This window comes from Salmo salar, chromosome ssa12 (assembly GCF_905237065.1).
Source record: "Salmo salar chromosome ssa12, Ssal_v3.1, whole genome shotgun sequence".
In the NCBI taxonomy this organism is placed as follows: Eukaryota; Metazoa; Chordata; class Actinopteri; order Salmoniformes; family Salmonidae; genus Salmo; species Salmo salar.
Window position 1 is genome coordinate 65,959,866 of NC_059453.1, and position 19,508 is coordinate 65,979,373.

A 19,508-nucleotide genomic window follows, 5' to 3' on the forward strand; every position below is an offset into this window, starting at 1 on the left:
ATATCATCACTATAAAACCTCATGTCTAGACCGTACCACTTTGGGTCTGAAGGGGGGTTCCACCTCCCTTTTCTCGAGGGCGGGCCAGCTGATGGTTTTGAAGAAGGGGTGAACACGGATGTTTCCCACGATGCCTAGCCTGCGAGTGGAGTCTCTCTCAAACAGCTACAGGGGCGGAGGAGAGAAACACAATGAGAAAGGGATAAAAACACATGAAGAAGGAGAGAAACAGACTCAGAGACAGAATTGGGACAATGTATGGGGGGTGGGGGGGGCATACAGACCCTCTCCATCAGGTCCTTGGCTTCCTTGGTGATCCAGCGAGGGTAGTGGGGCGTGTCTGTACGGATAGACTCAAACAGCTCGTCCTCATCATCACCATGGAAGGGGGACTGGCCAATCAGCATCTCGTACAGCAGCACTCCAAACGACCACCAGTCCACAGAGAAGGAGTACTTCTGACCCAGCAGGATCTAAAAGTGACAGGAAGACAAGGTGAGTGACATCATCATAGTGAGACCCTCACAGTGATTGTTTTTCAAATAATACCCTATTCCCTATTAAGTGCACTACTCTGGCTCCGGTCAAAAGCAGGGTACTAAATAAGGAATAGGGTGTCGTTCGAGATGATGCAGCCATGTATATGTCTGTGTTCCATACCTCTGGAGCGATGTAGTCAGGCGTCCCACAGAAAGTTGTAGCCTGGTTCTCCCCAAACACGTTCTCCTTACACATGCCAAAGTCTGCTATCTTTACGTGACCACTATGATCCAACATCACATTGTCCAACTTCAGGTCTCTGAGGGCAGAGAGACAAAACAAGTAAGGGAGAGTAGGAGGAAAGATAGGATGGGAAGGAAGATGTGGATGGGAAAGGGTGAGAGGGTGACTAGAGTTATGACAGCTAATAATCACATACTCACTGTCCCACAATGTGATACTATCACTATATCAATCCTTGGTGGAGGGGCTCTGGCCATTTTCTTTTATCTGTATGGTAATGTGATTGAGTGAGTGAAGGTTAGTGAGTGTACATTAGAGTGCCCGATGGTGGTATTTGTGACTTACCTGTAAATGATCCCTTTGGAGTGCAGAAACTGAAGGCCACAGATGATCTCAGCAGAGTAGAACCTGGAGGGAGGGAGAGAAGAAAGGAGGGAGGGAGGAAAAAGAAAGATAAACATCACTACACAGTCTAGAGGTCCAGCTAGCTGGCAGCAGAGTACTACTCTATCTATCCATCTCCCTATTGAGTTGGCCCCTGAACAATGATGTCTGTCCCTGAGGACTCCAGTCCAGTGTGTAGCTAGCTGCATTACTGAAGATGCCATTTGTATAGAGTGGTACACAGAGGAGACAGCTGAACAATGGCTTCATACTGTAAGGATGAATGAAACCTGAGAGATGCTCTTGGCCCAGTGGCCCCAGCCTAGCCACAGCTAAAGGATTGGCCTATCTCTGACCTGCTTTTCTTTTCACCTCTAGGGTGGGGGAACTGATTGGGCCTTGATATGGATGGAGAGATTAGGATTAAGAGACTGATTGATTGACAGGAAGTGGATTTTGTGCAGACAGGTTTCTCCCTTGACTCTCACTCAGCACTCACAATCACTAACAAGTACACAGCAAATTGGCCAGTGTTACTTAGTGTTGATTTTTCAGTGTAACATTCTAGTGTTGATTCAGGAGTTAAATGAACTCTAAGAGTGAAATTAACACTAGTGGTGTAATAAAAAAACAGTGTTGGTGTTAATAACTAGTGTTGAGTGTGAGATTGTGATTGTGTCAGTTTTACTCTGTGGAGAGTAAAACATTCCCATCAAAACCATGCTCATCATTATCAGATTTCCCAGAATACTCTACTGCAACTAGATTTTTAAACGATTGTTTTTAATATCCACAAAAAAATACAGTGAATACTACAATAAAGTCTTTAAAAAAACAACAGTGAATACTATAGTATTTATACCATAGTATGCTAAATCAAATCAAATCAAATTGTATTTGTCACATACACATGGTTAGCAGATATTAATGCGACTGTAGCGATTCCCCAACAACTACCTAATACACACAAATCTAAAGGGGTGAATGAGAATATGTACATGTAAGTATATGGATGAGCGATGGCCAAGCGGCATAGGCAAGGTGCAGTAGATGGTATAAAATACAGTATTTAAACTCAGCAAAAAAAGAAACGTCTCTTTTTCAGTACCCTGTCTTTCAAAGATAATTCGTAAAAATCCAAATAACCTCACAGATCTTCATTGTAAAGGGTTTAAACACTGTTTCCCATGCTTGTTCAATGAACCATAAACAATTAATGAACATGCACCTGTGGAACGGTCGTTAAGACACAGACAGCTTACAGACGGTAGGCAATTGTCACGGTTGTCGTAGGGTAAAGACCAAGACGCAGCGGGAAAATATATACTCATCTTCTTTTTTACTAGGTGAAGAGGGAAAACACAATAAACGTATACAAAACACAAACAAACTGGACAGTCTTGTCAGGCACACAGCTAAACAAGCACAATCTCCCACAAAAACCCATGAAAAACAAACTCCTAATTATAGGACCCTCAATCAGAGGCAACAATAACCAGCTGCCTCCAATTGAAGGTCCAAACCCAATTAACTACACATAGAAATACAAAAGACTAGATAGAACATAGAAAATATACTAACATAAAACATAGACTAACAAACCCCGAACCACATAAACCAAACACCCCTCTACCTAAATACATAGCCCAAACCACATGAAACAAACACCCCCTGCCACGTCCTGACCAAACTATAATAACAAATAACCCCTATTACTGGTCAGGACGTGACAGCAATTAAGGTCACAGGTATGAAAACTTAGGACAATAAAGAAACCTTTCTACTGACTCTGAAAAACACCAAAAGAAAGATTCCCAGGATCACTGCTCATCTGCGTGAACGTGCCTTAGGCATGCTGCAAGGAGGCATGAGGACTGCAGATGTGGCCAGAGCAATAAATTGTAATGTCCGTACTGTGAGAAGCCTAAGACAGCGCTACAGGGAGACAGGACGGACAGCTGATCTTCCTCGCAGTGGCAGACCACATGTAACAACACCTGCACAGGATCGGTACATCCGGACATCACACCTGCGGGACAGGTACAGGATGGCAACAACAACTGCCCGAGTTACACCAGGAACGCACAATCGCTCCATCGCCTATGCGCATAAACTCACCGTCACTGGACAAGACAGGACTGGCAAAAAGTGCTCTTCACTGACGAGTCGCGGTTTTGTCTCACCAGGGGGGATGATCGGATTTGCGTTTATCGTCGAAGGAATGAGCGTTACACCGAGGCCTGTACTCAGGAGCGGGATTGATTATGGAGGTGGAGGGTCCGTCATGGTCTGGGGCGGTGTGTCACAGCATCATCGGACTGAGCTTGTTGTCATTGCAGGCAATATCAACACTGTGCGTTACAGGGAAGACATCCTCCTCCCTCATGTGGTACCCTTCCTGCAGGCTCATCCTGACATGAGCCTCCAGCATGACAATGCCACCAGCCATACTGCTCGTTCTGTGTGTGACTTCCTGCAAGACAGGAATGTCAGTGTTCTGCCATGGCCAGCGACGAGCCCGGATCTCAATTTCATTGAGCACGTCTGGGACCTGTTGGATCGGAGAGTGAGGGCTAGGGCCATTCCCCCCAGAAATGTCCTGGAACTTGCAGGTGCCTTGGTGGAAGAGTGGGGTAACATCTCACAGCAAGAACGGGGGCAACTCTGGTGCAGTCCATGAGGAGGAGATGCACTGCAGTACTTAATGTAGCTGGATACACCAGATACTGACTGTTACTTTTGATTTTGACCCCCCCTTTGTTCAGGGACACATTATTCAATTTCTGTTAGTCACATGTCTGTGGAACTTGTTCAGTTTATGTCTCAGTTGTTGAATCTTGTTATGTTCATACAAATATTTACACATGTTAAGTTTGCTGAAAATAAACGCAGTTGACAGTGAGAGGACGTTTCTTTTTTTGCTGAGTTTACATGTGACATGAGTCATGTAAGATATGTAAACATTATTAAAGTGGCATTATTTAGAGTGCATTGTATAAAGTGACTAGTGATCCATTTATTAAAGTGGCCAGTGATTGAGTCTCAATGTAGGCAGCAGTTTTTCATGTGGGCACACACATATGCATGTAGACACACACGCACATGCACACACACACGCACGCACGCACGCGTGCGCACACACACAGTGTGTCTGAGGGAACTGCACAATACATGCCAAATGGTGAAGAGGCAACTCAGTAAGAAACAGTGTGCATTTACTGTTGTGTGTTAAGTGTGTTTTGGTCGTGGCCCACTGTGTCTGTGCCAATGGGTTAAAAGGTTAGGGTCAGTCAGTGAATAGATAAACAGGTTCATTATGTTCTGAGATAGTGAAACTCATTGGAAACTCAGCAGTTTACCAATCTGTCCAAGAAACCAAACCAAGACTCCATTCTGCGCTACCAGCTTGTGTGGTGTGCAAACATACACAAGCACAATTGGTTAATGATTAATACAGCGAGAGGGTGAATATCTCTCTCTCTCTCTCTCTCTCTGAAACTGTCTAGCCCATGCTGGATCAGGTATCGTTGGCAACCGTGTCGAAGTGAATGTCTCCTCTCATCTCACCTGTCCTGAGCACAGAGGCTATACATGCTCCCGAGGACTGAACATCTTCATAATCCCAAACTGAGCACCAGCTAGTTTAACATCCAGTTTCAGATACACACTCAGAAGGGCTCAACAGCCACGAGACTCTGTACCTCCTCTGTGTTTGACCTCACTCAAACTATCTGAATCTATATCCTATCAGTCTTTCTGACAGGTGAAACTCACGTTGCTCTGTAGAGGTCAAAGCGTCCCTTCTCCTGAATATGGAACATCAGGTCTCCTCCATTCAGATACTCCATGACAAAGAACAAGTGTTCCTGTGGATAACACGGTCAACATCAGCCATCATAACACATCATGTATAGTACCTAGTACAGTAGTAGTGTAATAAGCTATGAAAGCGAGTTTGTTATGCGTTTATATCACTTCTTATTGGAGACAGCTTTTGTAGACACTTATCTTTTGCTAATGCTAATCATAAAAAAACAACGGCTAATCTTTCTGGTGTGTTTTTGCTTCTCTTCAGCACATCACAATGCTATATGTTGCTGAAATAACCAGAATGACACACAGTAAGGGGATCAAGGAGTGTGTGTAGGGTTACAGTCTGTACCTTGGACTGAAAGGTGGAGTAGAGGTGTGTGAGGAAGGGGTTGTCCCAGGCCAAGGCCAGGACTCTCTTCTCCACCATGGTACACTCCACATCATCATCCATCAGCACTACGTCTTTCTTCAGAGCCTTCACCGCAAACCACTCCCCCTGACCTTTCAACTCTGCCAGCAGGACCTGGGGAGAGAAGGGTGGGGGACAGTAGGGGGAATAAAATGAGAGGATAAGAACAGAATAAAGGAAAGAAGAGAAGAAGACAAGAGAAAACAAAAGAAGAGGGGTGAACCTGATTTAAATATTATATTGGTGGTAATATCCTCCCATAAAGCTTGTTGTGTCTACTGGTGTTCAGTATGTGAACTGTGCTGCTCCAGGACCCTGACTGTCTGCTGTACCAGGCTTACCTTGCCAAAGCTGCCCTTGCCCAGGACCTTGTGAAAGACAAAGTTGTCTACGTTGATGCGTGTCAAGTGGGTGAGGCGAGATGGGGGGTGAGGGCTTGAGCCCTCCCACAGCCTGGCATAGGAGGGGCCGTCTGGGGAACCCACACAGGTCATTATAAAGTCATCATCCCAAACGTCATTATCATCAGAATTATTATAATTAACATTACCCTTACGGAAAAACCACACGAATTTCACAAGTGATCATGTGAAGTGTTCCAAAAACACGGGATCTTATGTGAAGATATTGTGATAATGCGACAACATTTAAAGCAACGTGATAACTTCAAACTGCACATGTGAAAACATGATTGCATGGGAAGTGCTCCCAAAACACGTTTTCACATGTTAAATAGTGTTTTTTCTGTAAGGGTATATATAAAAACATACTTGTCTTCAAACCATTTACACCAACTTGATTTCAGCGAATATAACAACACACATCATCATAAAATATGTTTATAAAATCAGACACACACTGACCATCCAGACCACCAATGGAGTTCCTAATGACTTCCTCATAGACCCCTATATCTGGGTCAAGTAGGGTTGGGTCTGAGCGCCGAGAGGAGGATTTCTGAAAGACATACAGGCGATAGAGGGAGAGAGAATACGTTTACAAAAGGGTGATGAGATGGAGAAGCATCACCACTGACATATCCACACAGCAAATTCTTCAGTCTTAAATCAACACTAACCACGTTTCCATCCAACTTTTCTATGCGAGTGAAGTCTGATGGAAACAGCAAATTTGTCGGTAAACTTTCCAAACCAGCCAAGGCCAATGGACACATTCTCTACTCCCAACCCCCCCTTTCTTTTCTCTCCCTCTCTCCATTTCTCTCTACCCCTACCTCCCACTATCACTCTCACAGAACCGGCACCAGCCCACAACCAGGAACCAGCCACCACCACAAGAGGGAGGAGGGGGGGCTAAACATCCGACCTTCACCCAGAGCGATCGGACAACAGGGGAATGCCATCACTGACCCCTGGATCTAGGGCTACCTTGTGTGCCTGCTTGCTCCTCAGGTTGTCATTCCTCCCCTCTGCAGATCCAGCACCAGTCCCAGAACCAATCCAGAACCAATTGGCCAGTCCCACCACCAGACGAGGAGACACCAAACACCAGACCTTCACCAGGAGCGAGCGGACCACAGGGGAGTGACACAATTGACCTCTGGGTCTCGAGGTCCTTCCATGGCTGCTTGCTCCTCAGATTGTTGTTTGAATTGTTTATTATTTGGAATTTGATTTGAAATTTTAACATGTAATGAATTTTGAAATAACCAAATAAATGGACCTAAAATGTAACCATTTACAGCTCTGGTTTCTCTTTATTACGCCCAACCCTGTGTGGTGCGGATGTCCTGGGGTTGTATCCCTCTCTCTACCATCTTTTTCTATCTATCTCTCTTGTATTTGATTTTCTTTCGAACAGTGGCTTTACTGCGGCTGGTGCTGTTCCCCTAGTCCATGACCACTCGACAACCCGGAAGGACTGGGGAAGAAGGAAAGGTAACAGTGGCTTGACCGCGGCCCGACCTGACTCCCCAGTTCACAGTCCACCCGACAGCTGAAGGGCTTATGGATGAAGGAAAGGTAACAATGTCTGGACTGGGACACGAAAATGGCTGGTCCAGTTAAGACCGGATCAAATGGAGTGGGCGGAGTCCAACACCTCCCCAGAACCATCATTCTTGGGAACAACAGGTGCTCTGTCCACTACTACGGCATGCCCAAACTATGCAGGAACTGCGGCCAACTGGGCCATTTGGCCGCAACCTGCACAGCCATCATCTGTAAGATCTGTAAAGACATCCATCCCACCTCAGACTGTATGTCTACACGCCGCTGCAACCTGTGCTAGAAAAGGGGCCGCTTCCTACACCGGCAGGGCAAGGGCCATCACCACCAACCCCAACCCCACTAACCCAAATCTCAACCCCAACACCGCACCCGTTCACTAGACAACAACTCCTGAATCAACACTAGAAATGTTACACTGAAAAATCAACACTAGGTAACACTGGCCAATTTGCTGTACCAAACTTGATCTGGACATTTCTGACAAGTAATAGCTCTCTTATGGTATGAAATGACTAACATGACAAGAGAAACTGATGTGCTAACCAATTTCGAAACGGCACCTTGTGCCGGGGTGGGACCCCTTTAAGGTGGGACCCCAGGGTGGGGTGGGACCCCAGGGTGGGGTGGGACCCCAGGGTGGGACCCCTTTAAGGAAGCCATAACGTATATGTTATGGCTTTCCACCCCCTGCTATATTGTGGATAAAGAGTTACCTGTCTAACTGAACGCAGAGGGTGTTCTTTAATGGAAGCTTCTTCAACATAATCCAGGCAAATCAGGAATTCCCCAGGGCAGCTGTCTAGGCCCGTTACTTTTTTTCAATCTGTACTAACTAAAGGCATTGTATTTGGGACAAATCATTCACTAATCCCTAAACCTCAACTAAATCTTGTAATGAATAATGTGGAAATTGAGCAAGTTGAGGTGTCTAAACTGCTTGGAGTAACCCTGATTTGTAAACCGTCATGGTCAAAACATATTGATACAACAGTAGCTAAGATGGGGATAAGTCTGTCCATAATAAAGCGCTGCTCTGCCTTCTTAACAGCACTATCAGCAAGGCAGGTCCTACAGGCCCTAGTTTTGTCACACCTGGACTACTGTTCAGTTGTGTGGTCAGGTGCCACAAAGAGTGACTTATGTAAACTGCAATTGGCTCAGAACAGGGCAGCATGGCTGGCCTTTGGATGTACACAGAGAGCTAACATTAATAATATGCATGTCAATCTCTCCTGGCTCAAAGTGGAGGAGAGAATGACTGTCACGGTTGTTATAAGGAGCGGACCAAGATGCAGCGTGTTCGTTCCACATATTTATTATAACCGTGAAACGTAATGCAATACATAAACACTTTAACTAACAAAAACAACAAACCGTGACGCAGGAGGAACATACACACTCACAAAGGATAATAACCCACAAACAACAATGAGAAACACCCCTACTAAATATGACCTCCAATTAGAGGCAACGAGGACCAGCTGCCTCCAATTGAAGGTCAACCCAATAAGCCCCAACCTAGAAATAGACAAACTAGAACTACAGCATAGAAATAGAAAACATAGAACACAAAAACACCCCGCTCACGCCCTGACCACTCTACCATAGAAAATAACTTATATTGGTCAGGACGTGACAGTACCCCCCCCCCCCCAAAGGTGCAGACTCCGAATGCACCTACAAAAAAAACAAAAAAATAAACAACAACCCCCCACCCCAAAAATAAATAAAATAAAAAATAAAAAAACACAAAGGGAGGGTAGGTTGGGTGAATAATGTCTATGGCGGCGGCTCTGGTTCCGGGCGTAGTACCCTCACCGCCCGCTGATCCCCCCGCTTCTGTATGTCCGGAGGAACCAGACCATGGATCATCGCCGGAGGCTTCGGACCGCCAACCGCCGCTGAATACTCTGGGCTAAAAGCCGCCGCTGAAGACTCTGGGCTGCAAACCGCCGCTGAAGACTCTGGGCTGCAGACCGCCACTGAAAGCTCTGGGCTGCAGACCGCCACTGAAGGCTCAGGGCTGAGGAGCGTCGCTGGAGGATCCGGGCTGAGGAGAGTCGCTGGAGGCTCCGGGCTATAGAGGCGCACTGGAGAAAGAGTGCGAGGAGCAGGAATCGGTCTCACCGGACTGGGGAGACGCACTAAGGGCCGAGTGCTCACAGCAGGCACTGGCTGTACCAGGTTATGGCTGCGCACTGGAGAAAGAGTGCGAGGAGCAGGAATCGGTCTCACCGGACTGGGGAGACGCACTAAGGGCCGAGTGCTCACAGCAGGCACTGGCTGTACCAGGTTATGGATGCGCACTGGAGGTCTGCTACGTGGGACTGGCATGGGAGGCGCCAGGCTAGTAACATGCACCTTCAGGCTAGTGCGGGGAGCAGGAACAGGACGTACTGGGCTATGGTGGCTCACTGGAGGAAGAGTACGCGGAGCAGGCACAGGGTACACTGGGTCTTAGAAACGCACTGGAGGTCTAGAGCGCACGGCCTGCACAACCCGTCCTGGCTGGATGGTCACTGTAGCCCGGCACGGGCGGAGCGCTGGCACAGGGCGAACTGGGCTGTGCTGGGGAATGAGGGCTGCCCTGCGTAGAGCAGGCGCAGGATAAACTGGGCCGAGGAGACGCACTGGTGGCCAGATGCGCTGAGCAGGCACACTCCTTCCTGGCTGAGTGCCAACTCTAGCATGGCAACACTGAGGAGCTTGCACCGAGCACACCGGGCTTTGAATGCGTATGGGCGATACATTGAGCATTTCTGCATAGCTCAGTGCTTTCCTCGTCACCCGCTCCCACGGTAAGCACGGGGAGTTGGCTCAGGTCTCCATCCTGACTTAGCAAACCTCCTCGTGTGCCCCCCTAAAAATGTTTTTGGGGGCTGCCTCTCACACTTGCCTTTCGGTGCATATAACGCCTCGTAGTATCGTCGCTCTGCCTTCGCTGCCTCAAGTTCCTCCTTCTGTCGGCGATACTCCCCAGCCTGACTCCAGGGTCCTTCTCCGTCCAAATGCTTGGTCCTTCTTTGGTGGGTTATTCTGTCACGGTTGTTATAAGGAGCGGACCAAGATGCAGCGTTTTCATTCCATATGTTTATTATAACCGTGAAATGTAATGCAATACATAAACACTTTAACTAACAAAAACAACAGACTGTGACGCAGGAGGAACATACACACTCACAAAGGATAATAACCCACAAACAACAATGAGAAACACCCCTACTAAATATGACCTCCAATTAGAGGCAACGAGGACTAGCTGCCTCCAATTGAAGGTCAACCCAATAAACCCCAACCTAGAAATAGACAAACTAGAACTACAACATAGAAATAGAAAACAGAACAAACACAAAAACACCCCCTGTCACGCCCTGACCACTCTACCATAGAAAATAACAACTTATATTGGTCAGGACGTGACAATGACTTCATTACTATTTGTGAGAGGTATTGACATGTTGAATGCACCGAGCTGTCTGTTTAAACTACTAGCACACACCTCGGACTCCCATGCATACCCCACAAGACATGCCACCAGAGGTCTCTTCACAGTCCCCAAGTCCAGAACAGACTATGGGAGGTCCACAGTACTACATAGAGCCATGACTACATGGAACTCTATTCCACATCAAGTAACTCATGCAAGCAGTAAAATCTGATTTTAAAAAACAGATAAAAATACACCTTATGAAACAGAGGGGACTGTGAAGCAACTCAAACATAGGCACAGACACATGCATACACACATGATAACATACGCACTATACACACACATACACATATATTTTGTGTTATAGATAAGTGGTAGTAGAGTAGAGGCCTGAGGGCACACACTTAATATGTTGAGCAATCTGTTATGAATGTATTGTAATGTTTTTAAAATGTATAACTGCCCCAATGTTGCTGGACCCCAGGAAGAGTAGCTACTGCCTTGGCAGCAGCTAATGGAGATTGATAATAAATACAAACAATTCTTATACTTTCAGAAAGATTCAAATATCACCTTTCTGGTAAAAAAAATGGATACATCGGTGATGTGTAGTCACTTTTGAGGACACAAGCTCAAGTACACAGTACAAATATGATAAAAATATGAAAATATGAAAAATCATGTACGATTCTTTTCCTATTGAACAAAAGTAGGGGACTAGGGCTTGAAATGATTGAAATGATTGAAATTCTTTCTAAATATACTAACAATCTAATTCTAAATGACTTACTATAATATTTCACCTGTCTTATAACTGTATAATAAATATGATCATACTTAGTGACAGTAGAAAATTGGCACCATTTCATATAACTGACGACAGAGCATTTCCTGTCCAGCATCCTCTGAGCGACGCAGAGACGCCATTCAAATGCCTGCTGACTCGATGCAGCTTTAAGCACACATTGATTTTGGCTGTCTGTAACCAAGAGAAAGCAGTCTTGTTCAATTCCACAAAATGATTTTGTATTTTTACATGTTGAGAGCTCTAAATCCATCTGAGAACATCACAGCGAGATGACTGCTTTGGCTGCAATCGCTTGCAAGAACGCACGTCCACACACACGGGACACACAGAACACACGCCTGCACTCTTTCACACATACATATATGCCTGCACGCTTGCACATACACACAACAAACTCTCGCACTTACCTGGCTGACTTGAGTAAGTGCTTCAGCTAGTAGTTTCTGGTTGATTCCACAAAGGTTGGCCACTTTATCCTGACACTTATGATGCACATTCATGGCACAATCTACAAGAGAATAGAAAGAGTTACAGTATACCGTATAGGTAAATACAATGACAACACAAACACAACAGACACAGCACAAACACAGCTCCCTACCTTCACACTTGAGGCCCTGTTTGACCAGGCCCCACAGCAGACTGCCACAGTGGTCACAGAAGGTAGGACTCATGTAGTTGTGGTTCTTGAAGCGGTGTGGCATGTCAATCTTAAAACGCTCCTTCTGGAACTGTGATGGACACACACAGAATTCATCAACACCCAGATCCATCGGTACCAGTTGGGGGCAAAACACCCGCCTGGGAGGGTACCTTATGGCCCTGCGCACCTGTCTCATCATCCCCATTTCTCTTCCTCTCTCTCTCTCTGTCTCTCTCTCTCCTTCCATGCTCTCTCCCCCTCTCCTTTTGTTTTGCATCCCGTGGTGTGATGCTTCCTGTAGTAGTGTCAGTGGGGTTCCTTAGAAGGCCACAGACTGACAGACACACTTCCTCTTGGTCTCCTCTCCTGTTCTATCTCTAGTCTACAGATGGCCTTATTTAAGCCCCTCTCTCACTCAGAACATGCCCCTTCTCACCACTCCTCAGGTGTGAGTGAATGCAGAATCCCTCACTTTTGAATGTAACTAAGCTCAGTTATCTGTGCTCTATTGTCCACTCTATTGATTAATATTGACTGGAATGTGAGGGGACCTCATCTGATTGGTTGCAGGTCTGATTGATGCCTGCTAGTTTGGACTCTGACCCTATGACACTTCGACAGCATCACAGCTACACACTAAAAACAAATGGTTTATAGTTCCAAATAAGGGTTATTAGGCTGTAACCATACCGGAACACTTTTTGGTGCTATATGGAACCTTTTGTTGAAGGTTCTATAAAGTACCATGGTTAAGGTTCTAAATATAATCTGTATGGTGCTATAAAGAACCCTTTCCTAACGTTCTATAAAGCAGGGTTTCCTAAACTCGTTCCTGGGCCCCCCTTGGTGCACATTTTTGTTTTTGCCTGTGCACTACACAGCTGATTCAAATAATTAACTAATCCTCAAGCTTTGATTATTTGAATCAGCTGTGTAATGCGAGGGCAAAAAACTAAAAGTGGACCAAGCGGGGGGCCCAGGACCGAGATTGGGAAACCCCGCTATGGTTACAACCCTTTTTGGGGCTATATAGAACCCTTTTTTATGGAGAATGGTTCTACAAAGAACCTTTCTCAATCTCAAAGATTCTTTGTAGAACCAGGGAGTTTTTACAATTTATTTTGGTGTTATAGCCATATCATATTGTAAAAAATCCATAGGTTTTATTATTGTGTTTAAAAACAAATTGAATCAGGTGTGCTAGCTCTGGAACGGCTGGGGGTCCATGAGGAGATCATTGAGAACTACTGACTTCTCAATTGACACAAGGCCATACGTGAGTCTTTTACAGACACAGTAACTGGCCATAGTCATATACACTGAGTATACCAAACATTAGGAACACCGCCCTAATATTGAGTTGCATCCCCCCTTTTGCCCTCTGTACACCTTCAAGATGTCGAAAGCATTCCAAAGGGATGTTGGCTGGATTTCCTTTGGGTGGTGGACCATTCTTGATACACACAGGAAAATGTTGAGCATGAAAACCCCAGCCGCGTTGCAGTTCTTGACACAAACCTGTGAGCCTGGCACCGACCCCTCCTGTCTCAGCCTCCAGTATTTATGCTGCAATAGTGTATGTGTCGGGGGGCTAGGGTCAGTCTGTTATATCTTGAGTATTTCTCATGTCTTATGTGTCCTGTGTGAATTTAAGTATGCTTCCTCTAATTCTCTCTCTCTTTTTCTTTCTCTCTTTTTCTCTCTTTCTTTTCTCGGAGGACCTGAGCCCTAGGACCATGCCTCAGGACTCCCTAGTCTGATGACTCCTTGCTGTCCCCAGTCCACCTGGTCATGCTGCTACTCCAGTTTCAACTGTTCTGCCTGCGGCTATGGAACCCTGACCTGTTCACCGGACGTGCTACCTTGTCCCGGACCTGCTGTTTTGGACTCTCTCTCTCTACCGCACCTGCTGTCGCTAACTTTGAATGATCGGCTATGAAAAGCCAACTGACATTTACTCCTGAGGTGCTGACCTGTTGCACCCTCTACAACCACTGTGATTATTATTATCTGATCCTGCTGGTCATCTATGAACATATGAACATATGAACATCTTGGCCATCTTCTGTTATAATCTCCACCCGGCACAGCCAGAAGAGGACTGGCCACCCCTCAGAGCCTGGTTCCTCTCTAGGTTTCTTCCTAGGTTCTGGCCTTTCTAGGGAGTTTTTCCTAGCCACCGTGCTTCTACACCTGCATTGCTTGCTGTTTGGGGTTTTAGGCTGGGTTTCTGTACAGCACATTGTGACATCGGCTGACGTAGAAAGGGCTTTATAAATACATTTGATTGATTGAAATTTGATTACTACCATACCCCGTTCAAAGGCACTTACATTTCTTTGTTTTTCCCATTCACTCTCTGAATGGCACACATACACAATCAATGTCTCAACTGTCTCAAGGCTTAAGAATCCATCTTTAACCTGTCTTCTCCCTTTCATCTACACTGAAATAGATTTACCAAGTGACATCAATAAGGGATCATAGCTTTCACCTGGTCAGTCTATGTCATGGAAAGCGCAGGTGTAGTTAATGTTTTGTATAATCAGTGTATAACATGTAGTAGCCTAACTAAACAGATTAGATCAACTGGAATGACACTCACACTCACGGTTGCAGGGAGAGGTTAGAAAACTCCACGTTGGACTGACACAGGACAAGTAAATAAGGAAATGAATAAATGTCCTAATTAATGAATGAATAAGTAGTCCCGACGTACCACAGTGTCCCGGCTGTTGGCGGCCGTGCCCGTACACCTGCCAATGATCTTGTCGATGCATTTCTTGTGGATGGCTGCATTGCATTCTGGGAGAGAAGGGATATGGAGTACATTGATGGCAGGTGAGCACCGTTCATACAGGCAGATATGAAAGTCACTGGTAGTGCTGTATAGTCTGCTCTGCATTGTGGGAGTGTTCATAACTACAGTGTTTATAATGTGTATCTATGATGTTGTGTGCATTGGTTTGTATAGCAGTAGGTTGTCCATGTTATTGTACACTTACGTCTGCACTTGTAGCCTTGCTTGTTGAGGCCCCTGTAGAATACAAAGGTATAGGAGTGAGAGATTATGGAGGGCCAGTGAAGATAATGATCACCTAATGATTAGGTGCTGTGCAGATGATGATCACCTAATGATTAGGTGCTGTGCAGATGATGATCACCTAATGATTAGGTGCTGTGCAGATGATGATCACCTAATGATTAGGTGCTGTGCAGATGATGAAAGGAGATTAAGTGAGAACGGAGTACATACTGTACAGTCACGACCAAAATGATTGGCACCCTTGATAAAGACGAGCAAAGACTGTATAAAATAAAGAACATAAATACTGAGCTATTTTGTATGCAAAACATATGGGGAAATTATATTATTTCATACTAATACAATTGCTCAGAGAAAACCTTTTTTTTTGTCATAAAAGAAAATCTAAAAAAGATACTTGGCAGAATTATTGGCACCCCTAACGATTCTTATGAATAAAATGTAACAGAATTGAATCTGCATTAACATTCATCTTTGTTTAAAGTTCATTTCTGCTTAAGGAACTGTATTGTGGCCTTTCAGGGCTTCCTGTTTCACTGGGGTTAAAAAACGTTGGTCCGTTTGTCATCCATCACCATGGGGGAGAGGCAAAGAACTCGCTAATGAAAAGAGACAAATGCTTTTTGACTTTCATAAATCAGGCAATGTGTACCAAAAAACGACTGGAAAAAAAACAAATATACCACTTACCAATATTAGGGCAACAATGAAGAAGTTTAAAACCACTGGAACAGTGGTAAACTTGCCTGGAAGAGAACCCACATGTATCTTGTCCCCACGCACAGTGAGGAAGATGGTTTGGGAGGCAAAGAAAAGACCAACGGCCACAGTTGGAGAATTACAGAACTTGGTCGCATCCTGGGGTTGCCAAGTCTCCAAATCTAGAATTAGACGCCACCTCCATGCCAATAGACTATTTGGAAGGGTTGCCATAGAAAAGCCTTTATTGAGAGCAACCAACAAGTGTAAATGCCTAGAGTTTGGTAAATGGCATTGGCACTTGGATTAGAACCGGGTGTTGTGGTCAGATGAGACACAAATAGATCTATTTGGCCACACACAGCAGTGGTGGGTTTGGCCTTGAAAGAAGGATGCATATGCAGAAAATAACCTCATGCCTACTGTAAAATATGGTATATTGATGTTATGGGGCTGTTTTGCTTCCACGCGAGGCTGTTTTTCTTCCAAATGAAGCTGTTTTGCTTCCACTGGTCATGGGGCCCTTGTTGGGCAGTCCATAAGCGCAGACCGAAGGATATGGTCTAAGATCCCTCCCAATGTATTCTTCAATCTCATAAAACATTACAGAAAAAGGCTCAGTGCCGTTATTTTTGCCAGGGGAGGGTGCACAATGTATTGAAAACAGGGCTGCCAATAATTTGGATACCTATCTTTTTCTCAGAGCTGTTGTATTAGTATTCTTTTGAGCATACAATATAGCTCAGTATTTGTATACTGTTTATTTTATTACCTCTTAGAAAAAAAGGTGCTGTCTACAAGTACTGTAAAAGGGTGAACCCTTTGAAGTGCCCTTTTGGTAACCACATAGAACCCTTTCCACATCGGGTTCCACATGAAACCCAAAACGGTTCTACTTGGAACAAAAAAAGGGTTCTCCCATGGAGACAAGAACTCTTTTGGAACCCTTTTTTCTAAGAGTGTACAGTATTTTTTGCTAATCTTTATCAAGGTTGCCAATAATTGTGGTTGTGACCGTAGCTGACAGGTGAGCACTGTTTATACAGCAGCAAACAGAGACTCTGTCACCATCTCTACAGACACCAGCTATTCTAGTAGAACACAACACACTACAGCACTGGAAAATAAATGACTAGCAGTGGAAGCTGTGCTGATTTTGCAAATACACTGCTAAATGTTGTGCTGGTATTTCCACACAATGCAGCATTTCTGACCCGCTTCCTGAGCCACCAACTCTAGGTCTAAATTTAGATAGATAGGAGGAGATTACTAAGACATTGTCTAATCTTATCTCCCCACTCAGTCTCTCAGCATAAAGTAGACCGACCAAGACGCTGCCACTTAAATTAGATGAATGGAACTGATAATAAAACTTGTAAATATTGAATCACTTCTGTTAGCATAAAGCTAACAGATAATAGAGCTAGGAGTAAAGAGCCAGATGGCTGGACAGACTGAATAACTGACCAGACAAACTCTCTGCAGACGGAGCAGAAGGTGGGCTGTCTGAAGAAGGTGGCGATGAACTCATGACATTTGACCTCGTGGATCTTGGCCTGTTTGATGGCTCCTCGCCTGCGGTTTATGGTGGGCCCCCCTTCCTCCTCCTTCATGGGCAGCTTGCCCTCTATGGGTGACAGGGAGAGAAGCGTCAGTGGAGCGCTACAGTTTAGAAACATTAATGTAGCGTTAGGAAAAGTAGGGACAACATTTGGAGTGCTTGGTCCACTGTTGGTATGAGAAAACAGGCAAAACCTTATATAGGAAAGCCAAGTATAGAGAACTATGTTTAGAAAACCGGGATTCATATACCAGACCTGTACATGTCTGCAAGAATGTGTGTGCTGTGCAGTCTGCTCTGTCTGTATTCAAGAAGCAAGTGCAGTGAACAGATGAGAACCAAGGGAACAGACAGAAGGCTTCAGTGTGACAAACATGACACATAAAAGATACATCCAAAACAGGCCAGGTAGGAAGGGAAAAGTGGAGGATGAGAAGAAGAGAGGTGGGCTTTGTCCTCCTGACTCTCACCTGTATCAGTTGCTCCCTCCAAGAAGAACTGCACTGCCATCATCACCTTCCCTGAGGGCTGCAGGTCCACCTGAACAAACAATCATCTGTAAATTAGACACATAATTCAGCCAAGACGCTAGAGAATCAGACTGCAGCCCTCTTACCCAAAATTCAGCACGGCCGTTGCCCTTTTTGCAGCGCTCGGCAAGGACGGACACGCCCACTGTGACCTCGGCCAATGGCTCCTCGGCAGTCTTCATCAGCAGCACCTGCAGGACACGCCCCTCGTAGATGTGGGCGTCGAAGCTGGCCTTCCAGGCTGGGAACATGGTGGGCTTCCTCTGAACCAGGGTCTTACCACGCTCTGGAGAGGAGGGAGAGAGGGAAAGAGGGGGAAGGAGAGAGACAGGTTAGATAGAGGTTAAAAATAGAAGTCAGATAGAGACTGATTTTTCATACTCTTGTGTAACAATCAAAACATTTGCATATCTGTACCACACTGGTTACAGGTTACAATGTGATTCTATGGGACAATGGGACTAAAATAGTCCTACTATAACACAGTAATATGTACAGTAATAGCCAGATTATCACCGGTGGTGAGGGCCTCCTTCATCTTGATGGCACAGAAGGGGGGATCAGAAGGGGCCAGCGGAGACAGCACACCGAGGTCGTAGGAGTTGAAGGCGATCCGCAAGAAGGACGCCATGGTGATGTGTCACTGGGCCACCTGTTCAAAGACATGGCCAAGCAGAATGTAACCACGGCAACATATTTGTAGTGACATGTCCGTCACTCAACCTCCTGTTCATACGTACATGACAGCCGTGATTCAGTAACATCACCATCTGTTATGAGGGGTATGCACACATGACCACGCACGTAGGCACGCGCATGCACACACACACATCCACCAGCATCAGTCACATGCTACTAATGTGGATAATTGTTTCATTCATTGTTTCATTCTTAATAAAGTATAAGCGAAGCTTAAAGTACCCCTCTGTGATACAGTATGAGTCAAAAGTTTGGACACACCTACTCATTTGAGTGTTTTTCTTTATTTTACAATTTTCTACATTGTAGAAGATATCAAAACTATGAAATAACACTTATGGAATCATGTAGTAACCAAAAAAGTGTTAAACAAATCAAAATATATTTTATATTTGAGATTCTTCAAAGTAGCCACCCTTTGCCTTGATGACAGCTTTGCACACTCACTACATTCTCTCAACCAGTTTCATGTGGGGTGCTTTGATAAAAGTTAATTTGGGGAATTTCTTTCCTTCTTAATGCGTTTGAGCTAATCAGTTGTGTTTTGACAAGGTAGGGGTGGTATACAGATGATAGCCCTGTTTGGTAAAAGTGATCTGATCTGTTTCAACCGACCCCTCCAGGTGTCGCCCATCTTCTCCATTATTCCCTGTGTATTTATACCTGTGTTTAATGTCTGTCTGTGCCAGTTTTTCTTGTGTGTCAAGTCAACCACCGTTTTTTCTCCTAGCTCTTGTTTTTTCCCAGTCTGTTTTTCTCGTCCTCCTGGTTCTGAACCTTGCCTGTCCTGACT

At 45.1% G+C, this 19,508-nt stretch overlaps 1 protein-coding gene across 1 annotated transcript in view; it reads right to left on the bottom strand.

Annotated features, from left to right (window-relative positions):
• prkcda (protein kinase C, delta a) overlaps positions 1-19,508 on the bottom strand; it is a 30,233-nt gene that overhangs the window by 1,324 nt on the left and 9,401 nt on the right. The window contains exons 2-17 of the mRNA XM_014132799.2: positions 18,533-18,668; positions 18,103-18,302; positions 17,957-18,026; positions 17,393-17,552; positions 15,186-15,217; positions 14,900-14,985; positions 12,139-12,268; positions 11,945-12,045; positions 6,193-6,286; positions 5,671-5,801; positions 5,270-5,443; positions 4,882-4,973; positions 1,069-1,131; positions 661-799; positions 285-473; positions 37-165 (exon numbers count right to left, since the gene is read on the bottom strand). Coding sequence (XP_013988274.1) covers positions 37-165; positions 285-473; positions 661-799; positions 1,069-1,131; positions 4,882-4,973; positions 5,270-5,443; positions 5,671-5,801; positions 6,193-6,286; positions 11,945-12,045; positions 12,139-12,268; positions 14,900-14,985; positions 15,186-15,217; positions 17,393-17,552; positions 17,957-18,026; positions 18,103-18,302; positions 18,533-18,647 — 1,905 coding nt within the window. The 5' untranslated portion in view covers positions 18,648-18,668. The remainder of the gene's footprint in view (positions 1-36; positions 166-284; positions 474-660; positions 800-1,068; positions 1,132-4,881; positions 4,974-5,269; positions 5,444-5,670; positions 5,802-6,192; positions 6,287-11,944; positions 12,046-12,138; positions 12,269-14,899; positions 14,986-15,185; positions 15,218-17,392; positions 17,553-17,956; positions 18,027-18,102; positions 18,303-18,532; positions 18,669-19,508) is intronic.